General features: G+C 43.5%; 2 protein-coding genes across 5 annotated transcripts; one reads left to right on the top strand and one right to left on the bottom strand.

Moving 5' to 3' along the window:
• The first annotated feature begins 64 nt into the window (after positions 1-64).
• METTL5 (methyltransferase 5, N6-adenosine) lies at positions 65-19,580 on the top strand. Of its 4 annotated transcripts, none has more exons than XM_084812467.1 (8): positions 65-104; positions 789-911; positions 1,645-1,759; positions 2,160-2,341; positions 3,838-3,920; positions 4,206-4,257; positions 5,056-5,105; positions 19,083-19,580. In XM_084812467.1, exons 2-8 carry the CDS (start codon positions 803-805, stop codon positions 19,086-19,088), a joined length of 597 nt encoding a protein of 198 aa, XP_084668593.1. In that variant the 5' UTR covers positions 65-104; positions 789-802; the 3' UTR covers positions 19,089-19,580. The 4 variants fall into 4 exon arrangements, with proteins under 4 accessions (XP_084668593.1, XP_084668603.1, XP_084668579.1 ...); XM_084812477.1 differs by having other exon boundaries at positions 65-165; XM_084812453.1 differs by lacking the exon at positions 19,083-19,580 and adding an exon at positions 6,729-7,021.
• SSB (small RNA binding exonuclease protection factor La) lies at positions 3,811-23,996 on the bottom strand. The gene is made up of 12 exons (XM_084812429.1): positions 23,917-23,996; positions 18,194-18,268; positions 16,824-16,927; positions 15,568-15,742; positions 14,696-14,803; positions 14,497-14,597; positions 12,367-12,438; positions 12,237-12,279; positions 10,047-10,187; positions 8,773-8,959; positions 7,791-7,919; positions 3,811-6,929 (listed from the first exon to the last, which is right to left on the bottom strand). The coding sequence occupies exons 2-12, from the start codon at positions 18,257-18,259 to the stop codon at positions 6,829-6,831; spliced, it is 1,227 nt and encodes a 408-aa protein (XP_084668555.1). The 5' UTR covers positions 18,260-18,268; positions 23,917-23,996; the 3' UTR covers positions 3,811-6,828.
• Between the last annotated feature and the right edge of the window lie 365 nt (positions 23,997-24,361).

Raw genomic sequence — 24,361 nt, 5'->3', positions numbered from 1 at the left:
GTACAGGAACTAAAAGCGAGGGGCTGTGTTTCCTCCGGGTGTGGGGGATCGCTGAAGTCCTTGCACAAAGCGGAAGTGTGATCTTTGGCGAAGCCACAGGAAAGGTAAATGGATTTGGGATCTCTTTCTAGATGTCGTAGAAAATGTCTGGAGACACGTCTTTGGGTATATTTTCCGTTTTCAAAAGGTTTCGCAATTATTTGTAGCGATACGTTAGGGAGAATGCAGATAAAATATTGGCTGAACTTGGTTTTCCCTCCTGTAAGGATGCAGCCCTATGCGCACTTACTTTGGAGTAAGTGCAACGTATCAGACTGCAGGGAGTTAATAATGGTCCGTTAGACTGCAGACTTTGGGGCTTCAATATCATCCCAGTCCTTTTCTCTCCCTACTTCTTAACAGCCATCCTGAAGGAGAGGTCACAACTAATTGGTCCCAATAAAGGTTTTACCCTATTGTGGCTTCTGTTTTCAGTTACTTAGGCTTCATTTAGGGCTTTGTTATGTTCTGAGTTAACCACCACCATATTGTGAGTCTAAGGATTTCAATAGAAAAGCTATCGTTTTGTTGTGTGGGGAACACTTTATTTCATGCTTTGAATTTAATATATACAAAATGCCAGGGATTTTTAAACAATTCTTGCTAAACGTATAATAAATGCAGCAGGGATGAGGAACAAAGAAAAACAAAAGTAATAGGAACTGTGCATTTTAATCTTGTGCATAAAGGAAACAGTATGGCTATATTTAATTTCCTTGCGTATCTGATTACAAACTTATTTTTTCAAGCTTAAACCATAAGCATGCAGAAATTAAAGCTTAAAGAACTTGAAAGCAATCTTCAACAAGTTGATTATTTTGAGAATCCAAAGCTGTTGCTTGAGCAATATCCAACAAGGCCACATATTGCAGGTAAATCTCCATATTCTCTCTGTCCCATAAATAGTGTATCCTGCAAACTCTTAAGCTAATTCTAGAAGGTATTTTCATTCTAGAAGTTCTGATGGTTGTTAATAACCTACTGATACCCGAGTGGTTTAATATTAAACACAATCGCACCATTATTGAAGTCCCTCATTTTTTTCAAGGTATCTGTTAACTAGCTGTAGGTTGTAGATCAGGAATAATGTTGGGAGTCAAGAACTTATCTGATATCCCTGAAAGAGAAGTTTGCTAATTGATAAATATTGAATTATGATCGCCTTTACCTATTAGGGTAAAGACTAGATTCCCTGCCCCCCTCTGAAAAACCAGGCCTCCGGAATGGGAAGGAAAGCTATCAAGTGGGGCTCAGTGGAACAGCATATTCTTCTAGTCTAGGTGATTCCCGTAACTGAGGCCATGCAGGACTTTCACAGCCCTTGTGTGGTTCTTGTTTGCCTTTCCTTATAGCCATTGGTATACTGGCTTGCTTGAGCCACCTGGATTTGTTTTTTTATTTGTCCTGCAGTTGTATCTTGTTTAGTCTTAGTTGGTTGCCCACTATAAATTTGTCTGATGCATTAGAGGTGCTTGGGCATATAAGATGCTGCTTTAGTTGTTGGGGTGGTGGGCAGAATGGGACAGATTAGATTATCTTCATTTCAGGACAATAATGTATTTGCCCTGAATCTATCACCTGTATTTCTTTGTCTTTATCCCCCAGCATGTATGCTTTATACAATTCATAATACTTTTGGTGATATTGAAAACAAGACCGTTGCAGATCTTGGATGCGGTTGTGGTGTGCTGAGCATTGGAAGTGCTATGTTGGGGGCAGGGTAGGTGTCTTACACCCATGTTCTTCCCTTCTTATTATAAAACTAAATGAAGAGGTGCTAATACTTCTGTAAAATAATTAACCAAACTTATATCTAGAAAGTCTGGATGAAATCAGTCAACCTGTAAAAGTGCAATTAATGAAGTTTTAGAAATTGTTTAATGAGGCTAACTTCCTAGTCTGGCTGAGGAGATCTATGCATATAAAGGTTTTCATGCATGTTTCGCTCACTGCAGTAGAAACTGCAGGCATCAGATGCATTTCCGAGTAAGCATGCAATCTTTCATGTTATACATACCCTAAATATAGATATCTAGGAGCAGGGACCAGTATATTTTTTCAAAATAATATAGTCACATATTATGTAATTAGTTTTTATTTTTATTTTTACCCTTTTCCAGGTTATGTATAGGATTTGACATAGATGCTGATGCCCTGGAAGTATTTAACAGGAATGCTGAAGAATTTGAGCTCACAAATATTGACATGGTTCAGTGCAATGTATGTTCTTTTCCTGACAAAATGCCAAAAACATTTGATACAGTTATTATGAATCCTCCATTTGGAACTAAGCACAATAAAGGTCAGTGGTCCTTTCACTGAATGGGAAGGAACCTTATCTGGACCCCTACCCAAAACCATCCCTGTCAGAAGATGATGCCCCCTCATTTCCAGTGACAAGGCAATTTGGTGGGGAGGAGGAGTGGTTAAGGGATCTTAAAATGTTCTTCAGTCAGCCCCCCATACTAAGGGTCTGAATCCATCAGAAATCATTCAACCAAGTGTTTGTCTAATCAAACTTCTCAACATGGTTTTCCAGTAGTCAACCCCCTACAAAGTTCTTCCTAATGTCTAGTGTAAATCTTTTTGGCTGCATTTCTGTTGTTAGGCAAGAATTTACCCTCATCTCTCTCTTGCCTTTGTAGACTGGAAGACTCCGCTCTCATTTTCTCTTCTCCAAGCTACATAAACCCAGTTCCCTCATGTATTTTTCTCTACACTTCCCATCATTTTTATTGCTCTGCTTGAAAGTCTTCAGAGTTCTTATTTTCTGAAGCAGGGAAGCCAGAAGTGAAACCAAAGGTCAAGTGGAAATAGGGTCCATGTCTTATTCCACTTACTGATGCAACAGACTAGGTTGTCTGCTTTCTAATTATACTGCTAATATTTGGTTTGACAACTATAATTTCCTTTTCCAAATGTATCATTGCCAGACACACATTTCTCATGTAACAGCTTGCTTTTTGTTGTCCTTAATGACATAAGAACTTTGGAAAAAATCAGGATGCAATTTAGTAAGTCCACTTTAAGATCACTTTTAATTAAATTTCTTGTATCCAAAGATGCTCAGTCTTTTCCAATTTGGTGTCAGCTACAATTTCTACTGCTACATTTTCTGTTCTCTCCAAGTTATTTGCACTGGATTAAGGACAAAAGCTTTTGGTATTCTACTTGTTAATCATTCCCCTTATATGCCAGCCAGTGTGATGTAGTGGTTAAAGTGTTGCACTGGGACTTTGGGACCCGCCTTCCAGTCCCCACTCAGTCATGAAGCTCACTGGGTGACTTTGGGCCAGTCACTGACTATCAATCTAACCTACCTCACAGGATTGTTGCGAGGATAAAATGGAGAGGAGAACCAAGAATAGTTACAAAAGCACAACTCAATTTAGGGTGCAATCCTATGCATGTTTAGACAGAAAAAAGTCCTACAACTCCCAGCATGCCCCACCGAGTCATGCTGGCTGGGTCACGCTGGGAGTTCTAGGACATTTTTCTGTCTAAACATGCATAGGATTACACCTTTATAGTTTCCAGAAGCTGAATATTCAAATATACTCAATTTAACTAGACTTTCAGTGGTGCAAACCTAGGAGACATTTGCCTTCCTAACTAAACAATTTTCAGAAGTTGTTAAATTCTCAACCACAGCAGGACAAAACTTGAAATCTGTTTCGTTATTGTGACAACACCTCTCAAGGCTGCTGAGACGTTACCCATTTAGGATCAGGCAATAGGCATACTTAAGATTACTGAATAAGGGAGGCTTCAAACTTTTAAGAGTCTTTATTTTCATAGGTACGGATATGGCTTTTCTCAACACAGCACTGCAGATGGCAAGAACAGCTGTATATTCCTTACACAAAACATCAACCCGACAAGTACGTCTCTAGCAAGTTTGTGCTTTTGCACCTTATTAAAGAGAGCAATAGGGTCAGAACTCATGGATGCTCCACAGTGTGAAGATCACAGCCTTGGAACATAATGTCATGATTAGCTATGCTTGGCGAAATCTAAAAGTGTATTGCCTTTTGGTTATGATGGAAGCGGTAAAAAGCGGGGCGGGGGGGACTACATCAACTATTGCTTCAATTCTAAAGAGTTTAGGCACACCTTCACCAGTATTAATATGACCACTAAATACTTTGCACTTCTTCCATTCTAAGCATATTCAGAAGAAAGCAGATGAATGGAAAGTGAAGATGGAAGTTTTAGCAGGTAAGAACTAGCTTATAATGTTCAGGACAGCCTGAAGGCACATTATACAGTTCCCCTACTGAAGGTTTGGCCCTGTAAACTACCTAGATGGGAGGCAACATGGGAATCATACATAAACTGCTGAGGAAGAGCATATAATATATATTTAAGATAAGCAAAACAACTGTTTTATGTGGTCTACCCTGAAAACAGGCTAGGCTTAATTCTCAGGTTGTCTCATAGCAAATGTTTCCTTGAGCCTTTTAAAAGTTTGAACACAAAGCTATTCTGAATGTCATTTTGTAAGTTTACATCAGCCTTCTCCAACCTGGTACCTTCCAGATGTTCTGGACTTCAACCCCCATCAGCGCCAGCCAGCATGGCCAATGGTCAGGAATGCTGGGAGTTATAGACCAAAACATCCGGACGGCACCAAATTGGGAAGGCTGAACTAAATGGAAGTTAGCTCAATTACATACATCCTAGGGGCAGACAATAGTAAATTGTTTAAAATCTGTGTATTTTAGAAGTTGATCCAATTGAATTACTGCTGTTCAACAGGACACGTTTACCTTGAACTGTAGACAAATGTGTCCTCAATTTCCAGTAGCCCAATATAATTGGTCCCATATCCAAAATGTGTTCAGTCCGTGTAAACCTGTCTTATCTTCCTGCATCTCATATTTCCAACCATCTCATTTTGCTTCATTACCCCAGCACATTTGTAGTTTACCTTAAGAGACACAATTGCCTGATACACACATTAACGGTATCACGTCTCTATTACAGCTTAATGCATTTTATTCACTTCATTTTTAGAACTGAGGTATGATCTACCAGCCTCATACAAATTTCACAAGAAGAAATCAGTAAGTATTAAGCCACCTTTACTCCAAAGTGAAAATATGAATTTGTAGCTTAACAACCAAGCCATATGCTAATAATGACCTATAAGAATTTTTCAACCAGAACTATGTCTGTGATTGTCCTGCACATACACTGGCACTGGGAACAGAATACAGAATTCTGGTTATTGACTTCCAGGGTTTTTTAAAAAACAAACAAACCCAAGTTTCTAAGGGGACGGACTTGAAGTATGGTGTAGGATAGTAGTCTTCTCTCTTCTGCCCCAAGAACAACTGTCTTGCACAGAAGTCAGGTCCCTTTCTGCTGGATCACACCACTGGACTATTGGGTTCAGTATTCTGTTCACACGGTGGCCAGATGCTTATGAGAAGCCCACAAGCAGGCACGGGAACCATTTAGCGCCGTCCTGGTTGTGTTCCTCAGTAACTGACATACTGCCTCCGATACTGGAGGTAATCTATATCCATCGTAATCAGAATCCATTTATAGCCTTATCCTCCATGAAAACTAGAAGTCTCATTTTCATACCTAGGTCACTTGCACACCGTGTATGCAAGGAGGTGCATAAAGTTTCTGCTGGATCAGAGCAAAGGCCTACTTAGTCCAGAACACTGTTCCCACAGAGGCCAGCTGCCTGTGGGAAGCCCACAAGCAGGACATGAGTGTAAAGCACCCTCCCATTTGTGTTTCCCAGCAACTGGTATTGAGGGGCATGCTGCATCTCAATACCATCACCTCTAACAATGGAAGTTCTAGTTTACTCATTCGTTGTGATCATCTTGCGGATTCCAGGCATACTAGTTCAGTATCTGCAGCAACAACTATGGACAGGGCAGTCATGTTTGGTGCTTAAATAGGATGGCAGCCACAACGTACTGTAGGACTTCCATCAATCTTTCATCACATATAAAACCATTCCACCATTTTAGACTTTGTTACGTGAAGAGCATGTATACATGAACTTAAGTCCTAAGGAAGCTAGGGCTGAGATACTTTAGTATTTCCAATTATGCAAAGCATTACAGCAAGCCCCTTTACTAATGAAAAAAACAAGTTGTTTCTCTATAGATTAGCCTTCTCCAACCTGGTGCCTTCCAGCTGTGCTGTACTGCAACTCCCAGCATCCCCCAGCCAGCATGAGAGTTGTAGTCCAACACATCTGGAGGTCATCAGGTTGGGGAAGGCTACCACAGATGAAGACAGACATTTTCTGTCATCGTACTACGAAGGAAAAGCAGTCGAAGTTTTGAGGGTATTCTAAGAAAGCATTGGAGAGCAATTAAAAACTGAATTATGTGAACAGGATAACTGTACACAGTTGATTTATTTCATTTATAGCCCACCTTTCTTCCATGAAACTCAAAGTAGTGATACAATTTGACACAGCTATTGTTCCACTTCTGTCATTTAACACAATAGTTCATTGAATTTTAACACTCAAGATGCTTAAGTTTATTTGGCATACGCAAAGTACAACTTTTATACACAGTTGAATTAGGGTAGTTCAGCTTCTTCAGCCTTTCCTTTTAGCCTGACTGTAAAACTATTAAAAATTGCATGTTAAAATAAGCAAGCATCCCAAGGAAAGAATCTCAAAAATTAATTTTCTTCTTTGCTCTTTGTAGGTGGACATCGAAGTTGATTTTATTAGATTCTCTTGTGAAAAAAAGATGAATGGAGGAATGACTTAAAACTTATTTTTAAAAAAACTTAATGCATTCTGAACTATTCCCCATCTCCAGCTCCATTTTCTGTTTTTAGCTGTTTGGGGACAGGCTCTTCTTGCTCGGCCTCTTCAAGTGGTCTTTTCTTGGGACTCGCTGGCCCTGCAAGATTGAGAGCTCACTCAGTATTATGATATACAACAAATGTACAGCTATGATAATAAAGCAAGTACTACTAAAGCTTCTGTACACAATCCTTCTGTTGCTCCCTTTTTCAAAACAGTATCAAATGCTTATGCTGTGTGTTTGGGCAGAACAGCAGTTTGAGACCACTATTAAGGAACATTTGACCATCAGAAGGCCTCCTTCCCTTTTGAACTCTAGCTAATGAAGGTGAACCTAGTGATTCAAAGGAAATTCTGGTTTAAGATACCATTTTAACAGAGGGCCTCTGGTCTCTTTTGACTAATCGGCTATGTAGAACATATCATTTCCAAGGTCTCTACAGGGATGGCAGCTGGAAGCCTTTAGAAGTACTTTCTGAACCAGCCATTTGGAATGCTGAGGACAGCTTAATGTGCTCCAACCTCTGGACTCTAGGACATGTACTATTTCCCATATGGTAATTAATATTTCCTTACCACCCCACACACACAACCAACCCTAATGGGACCACCAGCTTCTTCCCATGGTGAGGGAGGAGGAAGGGAAAAACTTAGCGCACTGTCCTTTGTTCATTTTCCTGTCAAGCTCTCTGAAGTATCAAACTGGTTCAAGCTGTTATAACAAAGCTAAATTTCTACCAGTTACTAGGTAGATACATTTTCATATGACATCTGGACAATTATGCTACAATGTGGGGAATTTATCCAACTTTTTTTCTTTATTAAGGTGTTGTTTTCAAGACGAGAAAAATCCAACCAACATTATTAAAAGAAGTGACAACTACTCTTCTACAGCAATTTTTCAGACACCATACCCAACACATGCATTTGGAAGCTTGTTGCAATGGAGACAACTCACCTGTTGTACCATTGTCTTCACCCTCCTCCTCATCTTCACTCTCAAATTTCGTTTTCTTGCCTTGGAATTTCACTTTTCTGTCCTGTGCACCCTGAGGTCCCTTACCACCTTTTCCTTTACCTTTGCGACCTGTCAGGCAAGATATGTACACCTTAGACCACCAACACTCAGCTTTAGGGATATACTGCAGTGTGTCTCACAATAAAGATAGGAAGGAACCTTGTACAAAATGGGACCATTGGTCCAACTCACTCAGTATTGTCTACACCAACTGGCAGCAGTTCTACAAGGATTCTGACAGGTGCCTTTCCCATCCCTACCTGGCGAAACCAGGGATTCAACCTGCAACTTTCTGTATTCAAAGCATGTGCTTTGCCACTGGGCCCCTCCCCAAGTATATAGCAGATAGCTGCATCTGTGAGCGAGCCATCATAGATCAAACCCCACAAGCAGAACTTTACCATCACCTCAAAACGCCGTCTTGGTCAGTTGGCCGCAAACAATGAGAAATCAGGAAGCGTATGTGCCATATGTGAACTAGTTCTAGGATTCCAACCGTCACCTCTGCCACCCAACATCCAAGACACCCTGTTAGAGATGAACACATTCTATCCCATTCTCTCAGCCCCAGCACATACTAACACCACGGCCCTCTTCTTTGTTACATAGACTAGTTCACCACCCACTTTTGCAACTCTGTCCCTCCTAACTCCAGTGACTGCTGCTCTTCCACCACTGACCTTCCCCTCTCTGCCACCACCATGGGCAGGCAACAGCTGCTGGCCTGAACTAGATCTGCACAGATTCTGCCCTTTCCATGGGCCACTGAAGAGTACAGACATGCACACAGATGGGCCTGCCTGGACTGGAACCCTAACTGGGAGGAAAGCAGCCCACTTCTTGCCCAACATCCATAATCAATATAAAACCTGGCTTCCAAGAAAGCAAAGACTGATACTTAAAGTCTAGAGGGGAAAGTCACCTTTTCCTTTCTTTTTATTTAACAATTCTTGCTGCCCTTCCATGATTTTCTTCAGTGCTTCCCTTGCCACATCTCCTTCAAGCACCTCCCACGTAACATCCTTGCCTCGCAGCTCCAGGTTCCCATTATTTGCTTCTTTGGCTTTATCCAGCGCTTCTTTTGCACTACTCTTGAACAGGATGATTCCCTATACACAGAAATACATTTGAAACAATGCAGGAATTGCCCAGTTCACTTTCATCTGTCAAAAGTTTCTCCAAGATGAGGCATTTTCTTTCAAATGGATTACAAAATGATGGCTTCCCACAGCTATGCAGTCTACAGCAACAGTGAACGGGCAGTTAAGATTGCTAATAAGCCATCTTGGATGTGGTAGTTAAGACAACACAGGACAAACTGCATGAGCCCTCATCCTACCCCATCTATGTTCAATTTGTACTATGTATTGGACATCACTCTGAGGTTATGACAGATTGCTTCTCCTGTCCTCCATAAGGCAGTCCACTGGCCTATTCCCTTTTGTTGCTGCTTCCATTTGAGGTCTACCCCAGGCAAGACAAGGGCATGACCTGGAGAAGATGCTGCATGGGTAGCACACCCATGAGTCTGCCCTTTGTCATTTGCCCTTTCCCTTGGGGGGGGGGGGGCAACTTGGAGGCTAAAACTCCCATCAGCCCTAGACAGCATAGCTAATGGAGGGGGATGATGGGAGTTGTAGGCCAAAATACTTGGAGGGCCACACGTTGCCCATCCCTGCTTCAAGGTACAGATGTTTGGCTTTGGCAGGCAATGGAGAAGTTTACTACGACCACTACCTAATAGGAATAAATCAGCCGTCCATAAACTATGGACCTAAAGGGGCAATAGCAACTGCCAAGCAGGGCTCCAAAGAATTTTATGCTTACTCTGGTCTGTGGAACACTGCTCATGTGGCAAATCTGTAAGCTTAAGATTTCTTATCTGGAGGGCCAATTAGAAGGACGAGGCAAACATCTCAGGGCTTAATCTAGCAAGCTAGAATGACATTTATGTTCTAGATTGTTTTACAAGTCCCTTGATTAGGAGGAAAGTACATCAGAAGTCTGGCAATGGATTGCCGAGTTATCTATTACAATTTCAGCATTAACACATGATCTGCCTGTAAATGTAAGACGAAAGAACATCCATGTTAGGCAACTCCTGCTCCTCTGGAACACGCACACAAAACCCTAAAACCATTGCCCCATTTGCTTAATATTTCACCCATTACAAATACTGCAGTAACTCAATCTGACCTCTTTTGCACCTCTGACAAAGTCTATCCATTTGATTTCACCATGGTCAGAGAAAACTGCGTGGAGGTCCTCTCGGCACGTCTGATCTTCTAGGTCTCCAAAGAATTTCAGCAAGCACCCCTGCTTCTCCTCCAGAGATTTCTTTTATTTATAAAAGGGGAGGGGAAAGATTCTATTAGACAGGACACACATTTATTCCCCAGATGATGAATTGGACTTCAGTGAGAAGGATACTCTTCAGAGCTTCCCAGGACTTTGACAAAGAGGTACACATGCTTTAAAAAGAGGTCCAGGGTTCCGCCGAGTTTGTGGACTCACCAAACCAGTGCCTGGTGCCCTTCCAGCATTTCCCTCCACACAAGTGTGGTCATGTACAGGGAGAGAGCAGGGTCACGCTCTGGCTCTGTCCTGGCCTCCTACTCATGGTGATGTGGGGGAGAAGTTCTGAAGATGGGAGCCTGCTCTACCCACAGAGGCACTCTGCTCCTTGCCTATGTCGTGGAACCATGCAGAGGGCAGGCTGCCTTCTTCAGACCTGCTCCCCCATACTTGGGGAGCACCAGCAGGCATGGCCCCACTCTTTTCCTCCATGTGGTTATGTTCGGGTGGAGGAGGACACCCAAGGAGGGCTCCCTGCCATTGCATCCTCATCCCCCAGCCATCCAAGCATTGTGGGGGAGAAAAAGGTCTGAAGGGGGGAACCTACTCTAGGTGCATCAAGTTCCTGTGATATAGAACCTTGGGGTCCACATCATGACAGGCAGACCACAAGCACAGAGTAGGCTCCCTTCTTCAGACCTGTTTCTCAGTTCTCAGATTGGACGTTGGGGGGCAGGAATATGAAGTTGGGGGGCCAACACACGATTATGCTCACGTGGAGATGAACACCTGAAGAGGACTGGTGCCCAGCACCATTAATAAATACCCTTTTTTTAAAGTCCGCAAGTCTGGCTTGTAACATCCATCCATTTGGGCTGAATAAGTTTCCGCCCATGCGTGACTTATATAGGTCCCATTCTGAACATGTGCCGGTGCTATACTTTCAGGTAAGCTGCTTCACTTCAGATCACGCCTTCCTGCAATATATAGTGGGCCTAATACAGAGCCAGTGACCTCAGTGCTCTGTAACTCCCAAATTCAGAGTGATGTGACCATAATACTACTAAGCATTTATACAGCATCTCCCCATCCCCACAAGGCAGTGGTTCCCAATCTTGTGTCCCCAGATTTTGCTGGACTCCAACACCTATCACCCCTGGCTACTGGCTGGCTGGGCCTGTTGGGAGTCGAAAAAAGATCTGGAGACCCCCAGTTGAGAACCACTTCCCTTAGAGCTCAAGGCACTTAATTTACATCATATTAAATCTGGTGCACACACGTGTGTTTTAAGCTACTTTTAGCACAGGACACTGGTATTTACTAGGACAAGTGGTATCAAGATACTATTGTTTTGCACTTTGGCAATAGTTTTTCAGGAGTGTGGTCAGCTTATTTTAAATTAAATGTCTTTTTTTTTTTAAGTTGAAAAAGAACGGGTAGATTTTTGCCTATAGTCTCAACCACTTGGGATACACCAGCTCTATGAGCCTTTGCAAACAATTCTCTTCCACCTTTGTTAGTACAGCCTTTTCCGCAGTATGGCTTAATGGACTCAGGGAGGCAGAACTGCTTTCTGTGTCCCACCCTCATATATCCCCAGCAGGTTCATAATAAGCACTAGTAAAGAGCACTTATGAGCTAAGCACCCAGTGCGTACATTTCTAAAAGAAGAAAAAAAGAAGACACCAAGGCTGAAGAAGCTCTTCCATCTAAACCCTTCCCACCCACCCACCCATCCCAATCTCTGATCTGGGAGGGAAATGCACTCTGAAGCTGCTCAGGGGCACTTTATTCTTACTTCATACGTTCTAGCACTGAGCCCTAGCACACACTGGCTACACCTTCGCATCTGTAGCAAGCAAGTTCACAAGTACTAAAGCGTGTTGTTTTGGGAATATCAAGCTGAGGCTTTCCCATTCGTCTTGTTATTCTTATAGGTCCAGGAGAGCAGACTCAAGTTAGTCTTAGCTAATTGCTTTTCAAGTCTTTATTCTGCTACCATATCCTGTTATTTACACATAACAGAGGTATGGGCAAACAAGGCCATTATTAGAATGGATTACACAGTCAATGAAATCAAAGGGTATATACCATTTCAGCATCTTCTGCTTGTTTCTGTTTCTCTTCTTTCTCCCTGTTACAAAAAAGACAAGAAAGTCAGGTGAGCAAATGTTGACAAAACAAGAATTGACGCTAATTTCAAGTTCAAGTCACAGCTTACTGTTTGGCCTTGGCTTTTGCTTCCAATTTGTTCCGTTTTCTCTCGTCATTCTTCTTTGCAATGTAATCATCCCTGCAGAGTATAATCTAATTAAGCAGTTAAATTTACGGCTATTTAAAATGGAAGAATACGGTAGCCATCCTTAAGAAGTCTGGCTGCTCTCTGAAGCAGTCTAATCACCACCAATACCCAACCTTCGCTCTGTCAGTCAGAGGTTACCAGTTAGCATCGACAGGCTGGTCTTAGAGATCAAAACACAAATTAGCTCTTATTAAAAGAGGCCATCTGGCTCCCCTAACACATGATTAGGTTCTTCTTCTCAGTGTGCTGAACTCTCCATTCCTCAGACTGCAAGGAATTACTAACGTTTTTATCAGGGCTGGTGCTAAACAGCAGACTGAGCAAAAGGGAGGACACAAGGAATACTAGACCAGATTTCTGGCACTCAGTGTGATGGGCTTCAGAGAAGCACATCCAAAAAGCACAGTTTCTGCCAAGAGACCTAAAAGCAAAATCCGCTGCAGTCTGATGGTAGTGTCTTTTGCCAGGACTAGAGGTGCAGAGGCCTGGGGGAGGGGGCAAAAGGAGAAACAGAAAAAGTTGAGGAAACTTTTTTTCCCTAAATGCTCAAAATCTGGGAATTTTTAATTTTTTCTCCCCCTCCGCCCTGGTTTTTTCTAGGCCTTGACATCTGTAGCCAGGATTAAACAAACTTTCCTTAGAGCTGGGGTCCCCAGTGTGGTGCTCAACAGTGCCATTGCACCCACAAGGCTGAGGCACCTGCCAAGTTATTTTCCCCTTTTGCACACAAATGGAGCGATTTCTCCAGTCACTTGTATGGCAGGGGGAGAGGGGGAGGTACCCTGCCAAAAAACAGGTGGATGGGAATGGAAGCCTACCCCCTACCAAGGACCCTTGAGGCAAAAGGGTCCTTGGCTGGGGGGGGGGGATCTCCCAACATCCACCCATTTGGGGGCAGGGCAGCTTCTTCTTACCACATGCAAATGAATGGAGAAACCACTCCATTCACTTGCATGGAGATGGGTGAGAGAAAGAGTGGTGTGCGCGCGCGCACACACACGTGCAAAGAGGGGCACTGAACTTTTTTGTGAGTTGCCACCCCCATACAGCAGCCAATTTGTGCTGGTGCCCAGGGCACCCCCCCACAAAAAAAATTCCAGTGTGGCCACAAAGGTTGGGCCACCCTGCTTAGAGGAAAGAGATGAGGGCAAGATAAATATTGTTACTGCTGGTCGCAGCCAGATAGGAAATAACTACAATGGAAGTTAGCTACAGTCAGTTCTATAAATTTACAATACAAACAAATATGGAGGGTCGGTTTAGCCGAAAAACTCATTCAACAAAGTCATTTTCCCAGGGGGCAAAGTAAGAATGACAAGTTCTACAAGAAGTGGTGTCCTTGTATTTCCTTTATAAACACACAAAAGGACCATATCTGTCTGACAGACAAGTATAAATGTCTTTGGAAGGATATTTGGGGATGATCTTTTCTGTTCCTTGATAGTGTTTTCTTTCCTACTCTCATTGATGGTGTTCTAATTTCTGCCTGTGATGTACTGCTCAGGAGGGAAGAGACAGTGTATGTTGCCCAACCCGCCCTGAAGGCAGGAAAGTGTAATTTAAAAAGTGGATGGAAGAAAACCCACGTAGTTCAGTAACATACAGGAGTTTGATGTATCAGATGACAAACGTTCATCCACCTTATTCTACCACCGGGGCGTTGAACCTCTTTCAGTCCAAGGGCCAAACTGAAGTTCTTGGCGGTGGCGGGGGGGATTCCAGTGGTAGGTGGGACCAAAGGCAAAAGGGGCGAGACCAAAAATACCACCATACTTTAGCTTAAAGCTCTTACTGCCAGTAACTAGTCCTTAGGATTAGCCACATTACAACCTTTTAGAATGGGAAAAAACTGCACAAAAGCTGGGAAACCACCGAACGAGTGGTGGGGAAAGGATGAGGCCAGGGGAAAGAGCATGGCTTTCTGGGGAGCCTGAGGTTCTCCCCGCCTGCTCAAGCAGGTCACCAATCCTACTCCAAAGTTAGAAGTCTCACACGAAGTCCATTATCAGTGCGTTACCATCTCAAACGCATAACTGAAGTCACACTTACTTGAGAAGCACCATCAGCTCTGTGTCATTGTACTTTTGGTCTGGAGTCTCTACAAACTCCTTGGCAGCTTCAACACTATCAAATACTGCGAATACTGATCCCTGGATTAAGAAAAGTCGTATTTAATTAGTTCAGAATATTAGTAGAATATTCTCTTATGACACTTTAAAATTGGCATAGGTCTGTTGAGAGGAGTTACCTTAAACTTCTTCTGAAGTGTTCTCCTCATCTGAATATTTTCTACTTTGCCTTTACTATCTAACCATTCTTTGACATCATCAAGGGTTGCATCTAGAGGAAAGCCTTTCTGAAAAAATAAGGATTTAGGGAGTTTCCATATTTAAGTGTTTAGATAAAGGCACACACCCTTCACCAAACCAACAAAAACGTCAAAACATCCATTGATTATTTGGGGCATTTACAGTGGTCTAGTCCAGCCTTCCCCTAACCTGTGACCCTCCAGATTTTTGCGATTTGACCTCCCAGCATTCCTCCCCATTGGCCATGCTTGCTGGGAATGCTGGGAGTTATAGGACTTTTTTTCTGTCTAAACGTGCACAGGGTTGTGCCTTTGGGGTTCTTTGGGCAGTAACCAACTGTGCCATTCCGTTAGTGCAAATGATGTGCTAGCAGAAACTAGGCTCTCAATTATGCGAAAGAGAAGAATCCAACTAAAGTTAAGTTTGCATTAGTGTGGTTGCGCAAGCAGTTTTGCGCAACCTGTTGCACACCTGCTCACACAACCAGTTGCTCAATCATAATGGGCAACCTCTTGCGCAATGGAAAGATTCAGTGATGCTCCACTAATGCTGTTTGAGTTTGCAGAATGACACTATTGGATACTGCCCTTTGCTGAAAGACAGGTTGCCCACTAACAGTAGTCTAGAATCACCCACTTCACAGGGAGCAAGAGTGAGGCCCAATGGGCCTGGCTCCACATGAACCAAATTCGCTCTCCAGAATCCTTTGTATCATGCATGGCGTTGCCAGGGAAGTTTCATATGGAACAGGGGCTCCCTGAAGTTGGAATGTTTCAAAAACATCACGTTAGGATCCCTCATTTTCACTTACAACATACACAGATCTGCTTTTCACTGCATTCTTGTATTGTTCGGTTACTTCAGGCAAAGGTTTGTTTGGAGATCTTCGGATTTTAGTTTTGTCTTCACTAACTTCCATAAGCTCAGTCTTTGATTTTCTTAATGCCCCCACTATCACATCAAAGTCTTTTGTAAGGCGATTTAATCTACGAAGAAAGGTCGCAGAGAGGAGAAAGACAAAAGACTTGTTTTTGGTTTTTGTTTTAAACAGTTATAGTAAGTATCCTCTAAACACAACCTGACTTAAATGCAATGCAAGCATATTATGCAGTCTGCACAATCTCTTAAAACTGAAACCATGACCCTCTACCAAACTCTTAAATTCCAAAAATAAGTCAACCTTAAAAAGTTCATGGAAGGAAGGTTTCCTGTCTCTTCTTCTTCTTTGCAGCCACCAACTTACATAAGATCAGGCAAGTCTCTCCTTCCCCATCAGCCCTCTATACCCCTTCCCACATTGTTAACAAGCCCCCCCACCACACCCCGACTGTCCAGAGAGTAAATATTTTACACACAAGTGCAAATAGTTGAAGAGGGGGCAGAGAAATGGGAAAACTTTCCTTTTGTGAATTTCCTTAAACTAACTTAATCTTAAGATCCATGCCATTTAGGTAAAGTCCATTTCTCTATGTAAACAAACAAATTAGTGGCATAAATGTCCCTCTTTTCAGATCAAGCATTATAAATATGACATAGTTATGCATTATTATTGTGCAAATACATAGTTAAGATTGTAAAACATGGGCGTTTACTTTCCATGTCATGGAAAGACTGCTCTGCACAACAACGACCAACTTCTAGAACGTTCTGGGCACATAAAGCTTCAAGTAAGTGTTCTCACTTAGTGTTCTTCCATGTGTATGGAGGAAGCCAAAACAGAAATCCTTGATTTCACAATTGCTCTGCTAAGCAGATATAAATTCTGTAGGGGAAAAAAAGGCACAGGGGCTGCACGACCAGATGTTGGATTATATATGACCCAGAGCTTTTGGATTATACTCCTGGGTAGTATAAAAGGAAAAGACAAATATATTTTAATTGTAATAAAATAAGCATGTTCAGTAAATAGGCAAAACTGGAAACTTGAGTGAAACGGGCCTTCTTCTTGGGGATTTGAAGAAAAAAATTCAGCATAGAATGCAGATTTACCATAAGTCTGAACAAGACCTCATTTTCCCACCTACGAAATTAGGAGCCCACAATTTCCATAAGCACCCTTGGATTTACCTGTTGAATTTGATTATTGTTTCTAAAGTCACCCAGCCATCATCCAATTTGATCTTCTCCTGGAGAAACCTGTCTCGTAGTAAGTTGTGATCACCAAAATAATACTATATAGTAAGCGAGAGTAATATAAATATTAGAACCAGGACAATGACAGTTCACTACTTCATTTATCAAGTAGACAGTTTCCAACTCCATAGCAGCTAAAAGCATTTCTTGGAGCTTCACCTGCATTTATTTATAGTGCATGTTTTACACACCATGAAAAATACCCAGTTTTCTGCTAAACATTTTGAAATGCCATAAAGTACTTGTCTTAATAATACTACTTTTATATTATAAAGCATGTGGCAGAAGCTAATGCTTGGAAAATAGGTAGCAAGCATGACAATATAATCATGGATCTAGCTACACTATCACATTCAACTGAAAAAAGAAAAGAAAAAACGATTGTGACATTAGGTTGTATCCAGCATTTTTACTTCTCTCGTGGAAGGATCCCTTCTGCAAGCACAAGTCTCCTGTTCATAAGCAAAAACACTGGATAACAACCCACTGTCTTATGCACCTTGAAAATAAATTTCAGACAGTAGGATTTGAGGTGGATGAAGTGGAACATTTCATCAGCTAGTGCAGGTAAATATGGTGCCCATGGATGCCATGGTGCTCACAGGACCTCCAACAGCGCCCGCAAAGCTGTCCACTCCCTGTCTCCTTCAAATAATTATTTTTAATTAAAAACTTGAAAAATATGAGGGCGCCAGGTTTTCCTTCCTGTTCCTGAACCTGTTGCTGATCAGCTCTTCAGCAAGCAGGAAGAGAAAGTTGCTTCCTGGCCACACCTAATTTTCTTCTGTCCAGACAGACCTTTCCCCTTTGCTCTCTCTATCTCTCCACTACCAGATTCTAGCCTTTTTCTCCCTTCTCAGCCCCTAGCCTTGCTCTTTCTCTCCCACTCACCTCTTTATTTTGCTGTTTCTCCTCACTCCTAGCCTCTAGCCTTGCTATTTATCCCATCCCCACTCCTGACCAGCCAGGCACCCATGGCAGCCATTCTGTGACTAGCTACATCCTCTATGGGAGCCATTTTGTGATGGTGCCCACAGCAGCTTATCAAATTCCCAAATATGCCCATGGGTCCAAAATGGTTGGGGAACCCTCAGCTAGTGCATATCACCACACAGCAGAAGCCAGTTTTGGGGAGTGTGGGAATATCTTCATTAAGTACTCAAATGTAGCTGTCCAACTTTATAGTCTAGTCCATCCTTCCTCAACCTGGTGCCTTTCAGATGTGTTGGATTACAACTCCCATCACCCCCAGCCAGCATGATGTAGGCAATCTAAATGGCTATTTATTGAAGGACCATTCATACCTCAATTTGCTGACAGACCTTCCTTTCCAAGTCAGACATATTTTCGCTGTCTCCATTTTCAGCCATTTTCACCACCTGTAAATCAGACCAGCATTTACCAATACTGTAAATTTAAATTATTAAGCCCACTTTTTCAGCAAACATTGGTATCACTACTGAATTATGAAATATTACCCTTTTAGAAGTATTTCTAAATTGAAAACTTATACCCTGCCCTTCCAGTGCATTTGCATTGCTCAAATCAATCCTATAAAACAGCATATAAATGGGAACAGGCTTGGCAGATATACATTCCAAAATTAGGGTCCACCACACAGAAATAATCTGCTCAGCAAGACAAACGCTTGTCCTAACAAGGAAGTTTTAGCAAGTCAGCAAAAAGCAGCAAGAGAGGGGACCAAATGGACCTCATGGGATAAGCCATTCCATAATCTGACTGCAACACTGAAAAGGCCCTTGCATGCCATTTTCTTGATATAAAGTCAGAGTACAAATCTGGCTCTATACAACCTTTTCTGAGAAAAAAAGACACTGCCTTTATGAGGGGCCTTGGCACTTGGGCTGCTAAGAGAGAGAAAGGCTTTGATGGTTACGAGAAGGTCTAGTTAACTGATAAGGAAGGCCTTGTTTGGTGACTTGACAGCTGGTGAAGCCGTAACAATAACTTGGCAGGAGTGTGCTCTAATGGAACTTGTTTATGGGATGATGCTGAACCGGACTGTGCTTACAAGGTAAGTGGTAAATGCTGGAATACTGATTGTGCTTTCTTCCTAGAAAACTTGGTAAACAGGGTTTCACTTTTTTAATACATTTGAGCCCACAACCAATCAATATAAAAGTACAGGAAGCAGAGTAGTCAAGGGTTCCATTTTCCTTTCTCTTCCTGCAGGACTGACAAAGAAGAAGCACTGCACCTATTGGACTCTGGTAGCTATAAATTACTTTCAGACTTAAAATGCATTGTGACTTACAAGATGCTATGAAACTTAAAACAACGTCACTGGGCTGGATTGTTAGGATGTAACGTAATATGCAGAAGAGCTTGGCTTTAAAAATTTCCTATCATTTTATTATTATAGCTTCATTTGTTTATTGCTTTATTATTTCTGTTCTTACATTGGGTATCATCTTGTTCCTTTTTTGGTCCTATTGTGCAGGACTTGTTACTTTAGAACAACACTTTTGTAACTTAGAATAGAGAACCAAGAATGTAGGGCTTGATTTTATTCTTACTGAGATTGTTTCTTATTAGATGTTTCATCCAATTCTTTTATTAGTCACATTATCATACATGTGTACATTTTTCCTGTATGTAGTCCCGTCATTATGCCTGTACTCTCCATGTTGACCACTGTGTTTCAGAAACAGTTTAATTCATTTCAGTTACAATCTTGAGTCTGCAGTCTTTGTTACTGGCTGTTTTACCCATGGGGATGTAATTACAAACCCGGATTTACCTGGCCTTTTAATGTTTTCTTCCCATCAGGATGCCCTGGGAAAGATCCCCAAGCAGCCTGCCTCCCCTAGCATGAATGGGGAAGTGGCCAGGTTAGATTTAGATAAGGTATCAACTTGCCAGTGCGCAGCACCCAGCTACCACTGCCACAATTCTGGGTGAAAATTTCATGGTATTTAGGCTGTCAGACATAAAGGCATGTGCTTTGGCTATTTTATAGCCCCTTTCCTCAGGGGTCTGTCCTTTGGGGGAGATTCCACATCCAAAGTATGGATGCCTTTGTAAATATACGAAGTAGCCATCACGGTTCTAACATACAGGGCTGGTGCTTCATGAGACTGACCCAAAGCAAAGTTTTTTGTCTGCTGCATCATTAAGGCACACACACACAGACACAACTCTTTATGTCAACAGTTGTACCATACAAAGCAGCAGGTTGCTTATGGCACTCTGGGAGGTTCCAAACAAGACTTTTATCGTGCAATTGCACTGCCTCATGCACAGAATTTTATGGGGCTGGTCCAGACTTCATTGTCTTCCATTTGTAGCCCTCCCGGTGTTTTTCCACCATTTCTTCCAGAAAAATCCATTAATGAAGAAGAGATGAAATACTTGCAAAATGCCTTTTGATTGTTAGCACTAGGAGCCCTTCATCCAGAAGCTCCCCAATTCACAATATAGCTGGCAAGTACTGGAACTTGAAAACATCTAAGAATTCCACAAGACCACTTGCAGCTGTTACACACATCTTTTAGAAGCTAGGCCTCCTTTCCTTTTGTCCTAAAGGAGACAGTTTCCCCATTCACACTTTTTTCACCTGGGATCAAGACATATTATTGTGCTCACCATGACACATCTGGAAGAATTTACCTCCTAAGCTATTAGCCCCTTGAGCCAAGGCTGATGGATGTCTTTCAACAGAAGACTTTGCTGCTCTACTCCAGCCAGAAGAACACAACGGTCAGCAGTCACTATGGCTGGGTTTGGACGATCGTTGGGTTAAAAGAAGCACTGTGGCTTCTCCTTTCACCCCCGGCTGCTATTTGCATAACTTTCCATGATCTAGCACAGGCTGCCATGTTATCCGAACCTGGCGCACCACTTCATACCCACCCCACAACCCCTACTGCAAGTCATGAAGCCACCCCCACTGCAGTGTGCATCAGGTTCAGATGACACAGCAACCCCCGCTGCACTGCAGGTAATTATGCAAATCATGATGGCTTCTTTTACCCCCGCCCCCCAATCGTGTGAACCCTGGCCTACATCAAAATGGATGGGGCAGACCTGGTGGGAGGGACTGTATATAGCAGTGCAGGCATAGTTTCAGCAATCAATTAAACCCTGTGAGATTTTTCAACATGAGAATTGTGATAACTGAAAAGAGAGAAACAAGATCTAGAGTTGCAAATTATTCCTGTGCATTTAAAACATGCATTATAATCCCACATTCAGTAGCTGAAGCTTTTTCCTATCATTGCATTCAGCTGCTGTATTTCTGCCAGCTGTGCAGGTTTTGAGATACCCTGCCAAGGGGAGGAAAAGGTTGGCAACTCTAGCAAGGCCATCATGATTCTCCATCGACTGGCTCAGACATCTTCTGGCAGGGCTCCTTTATGGGCTGCAATAAAGGATTTGACAGCACCTGGCAAAGTTCTGTCTTCTATGCAGCTCTTATGGATAAAAGGACCCTCTCCAGATCTGAGCATGGCAACTCATGTCAGGCTGAAGGTGAAGTGGCACAAGAGAGGAAAGTGTATAAAAGTCAGGGGAGGGACATTTCATAGAATGTAGGAGCCAGGCAGGTTTGTAGGTTTGGCAAGAATCTACTAAGGAATCACATGAGCCTATCCAGAGGGGGGGACCCCCCCCCCGCCATGTTTGGATGGAGCTCATGTGGTTCGTTAATAAATGCCAGAATCTAAGCTTTAGTTCTCATTGAGGTAGCAAACCTGGATCTGGGCTTAAAGCTGTGAAGTGGAGGCCTTCACATGATTAAATGCTCTCCCATGCACACATATTCCGTGAATGTGTGGATGGGCGAGCGGAATTGGCTCCATCTCCAACATCAGCATGCCTGCTGGTTCTACCATACCCGCTTGCCACCCCACCACCACTTTCAGCAGAAGATATGAAAGGGGCTTCTACTCACATAGACTCTCTGCATGATCAGGAATCCTGAATGATCAGGGTTTCTGATCATATGAAGAAGCGATGTACATATATCTCTACACATGTAGGAGAAGCCCCTTTCTGTTCTTCTGCCAAACTGAAGGGCCGGGCCACACTGATGTCAGGTGACAGTGCTGATGGACATGGTCCCACTCTTCCCTCCACACATACAGTGAATACGGGGGGGTGGGGGAGGAGCTTCATGGAACACAGGGTCCAGCAGATGCCAATATCTTATTTGGAAAGCACGAAGCATCATATTCACGTAAGAGATAGATTATGTATCTGCTGGAGCACTTGCATAGAGGACTTAGTCCATTATATCACTCTCCCAGAACAAAATTGTGGTCCTATTATGTGTCTCAACATACTGGGTGGTTAATAAATGATGTATTTGTTCATTTGTTTCATTTATATCCTGTCTTTTCTCCAAGGAGCCCAAGGCAGCATAAACTGAAAACCTATTAATTTAAAGGAGTCACTATATCTTTCCTGAAAAGTTCCACCACCCAGCTTTAGAACCAGAGATTAGTGACCAATCTCCCCTCTAGTATAAGGGGGCTTGGGATGGATCTACACATGTAGCAGAAGGAGATGGTAGACAGACTGCAGCATTTTAGACAGCAGGAGAGCTAATCCCTTTTTTAATGTTTTCTTGAGGTGTTTTTTTTAAACCCAACAACCAGCATGCTAGGAAGGGAAGGTCTAAACAGCCTTCCGCAGCCTGATGCCTTCCACAGGTTTTGGGTTTCAATTCCCAGCAGCCCCAGCCCCAATGGTCAGGAATGCTGGGAGTTGTTATCCAAAACATCTGGAGGGGGCCAGGTTGGAGAAGGCTGCCCTAGAACCTCTTCCACTCTCAACCCCATGTGCAAGTGTTTTTGTTGTTTTGTTTTTACACAAGTGGAACCATCAAAGGTTAGTATCCCTCACTGGCAGGCTGAAATTCTACACCCCACCATCACCTCAAGGCTCCCAGTGTTCAGCTACCTTGGGCAGAACAGGCCTTTGGGTCCCAGTGGCCACGAACTTCTACTGCATATAGCAAATCTGTTCTTACATAAGGAAGGCAAGGCTAGAGAGAATCTGTGAACTGCTGGACCCTCCTGTAAAAACGGGTTTAAAAAGACCTACTGATTTTACACTACAAAATGACTCCTTTATGCTCCAGCTCTGATGACATCATTGTTACTGGAAGTGATGGGAAGAAAAACAGCGATGTATATCGCTTGTATATTAGCCACCATGGGAGCAAAGGGGCAGGGGAAGAGAGAAAAGGCACTCAGGAGTAGGAATTAGCACTCTCCCCCCACTTCTCCACAGCCAACCTCTATAAGCATTTTGGGCAAAGGACTATCAGCTCAGCTGCCGCTCACACACTTCCTCCACGTGGTCTAGATCTACACACTCACCCCATAAAACATGGATCTCTTCCTCACCCGCTTCCTGCAACAGAGAAGGCCGCCCTGGACTTTGTTTTAATTAAGTTCTGCTACCTAGATCATGCTTGCCCCATATTCTACTTGAACATCATGAGCTAGGTTTCTCCCCTCACAGGGAGATGCGGGGATTTTTTTTTTTAAACACGCCCACGTGGTTTAAAGCATTCAAAAACGATCGTCCCCATCACCACCTGCGGTCTTCGAAACAGTACAGGCAAGACTCTACCACCTCAGCCCGCTGTCCACGTGAGCACAACACAGACCGCGTCAGGAGAGTCACAACAAGCTCGGTTCGAGATCTAGCCGCTCCCGGGAGCAAAAGCCCAGCAGCCTCCTCCAGGGATTTTGCCGCGCGATTTCCCTCTCCTGCGCGTACAGGCCCTGTGCGACGCTTTCCCTCCCCACGACGACAACAGGCCGTGTGGATCCACCGTGGCGTATCGGGTCCAACACCCCGTCCACTCGGGCTCTAGGAAGACGGGCCCTCCGGGGCTGCCATGCCCTGCATCCCAAGCCGCCCCTCTTTCCCGGGCAACCTACAAGAGCCGCCGCCGGACACACGTGGGGAAGGGGAACCCGCAGCCTGCAGAGGCACCCGCAGGCGGCGGCGGGATCCCCAAACCTAGAACCGGTATGGGCTGCTGCCAACAAACCTTCTCCCGAGGAAAAGGCCGCCGCGCTCTTTCCAACAGACGCTTCTCGCCTGCAGGCCGCTTCTTCGCCTCCTCCCTTTAAGCGGCGATCTCCGCTCGCCGGCCAGCCCAGCAGCCAGTGCGGCAATAGCCGCACCCCCTTCCCGTCCCGGCCCACGAGGGCTGAGCTTCGCCGCCGCCGCCTCTTCCTTCTCTTCCCGCGGAAACGGAGGTTTTTCTGGCTACCGCGATGCAAAAGCAGTCGCTTCGACGCGCTCTCGTTCCCGAAGCTGCCCCAAAGCGGAGTTCCGGGTTGTGCGAGATTTCCCCACCTCCCCCGGGACGTTGGCAAATAGCTGACTTCTTCGGAAAAGGAATGGGAATCGGGCAACCCCGCATATTTAATCGTTTTTTCCCTCCTATGTACAGTTCGTTTATATCTTTAATGTGGTATAACGCCGCCGTG

This window comes from Heloderma suspectum, chromosome 1 (genome assembly GCF_057233095.1).
Source record: "Heloderma suspectum isolate Gila_16-S chromosome 1, 16-S_ref, whole genome shotgun sequence".
Classification (NCBI taxonomy): domain Eukaryota; kingdom Metazoa; phylum Chordata; class Lepidosauria; order Squamata; family Helodermatidae; genus Heloderma; species Heloderma suspectum.
The sequence above is the reverse complement of the archived record's forward strand: the minus strand, read 5'-3'. Positions and strand labels throughout refer to the sequence as shown.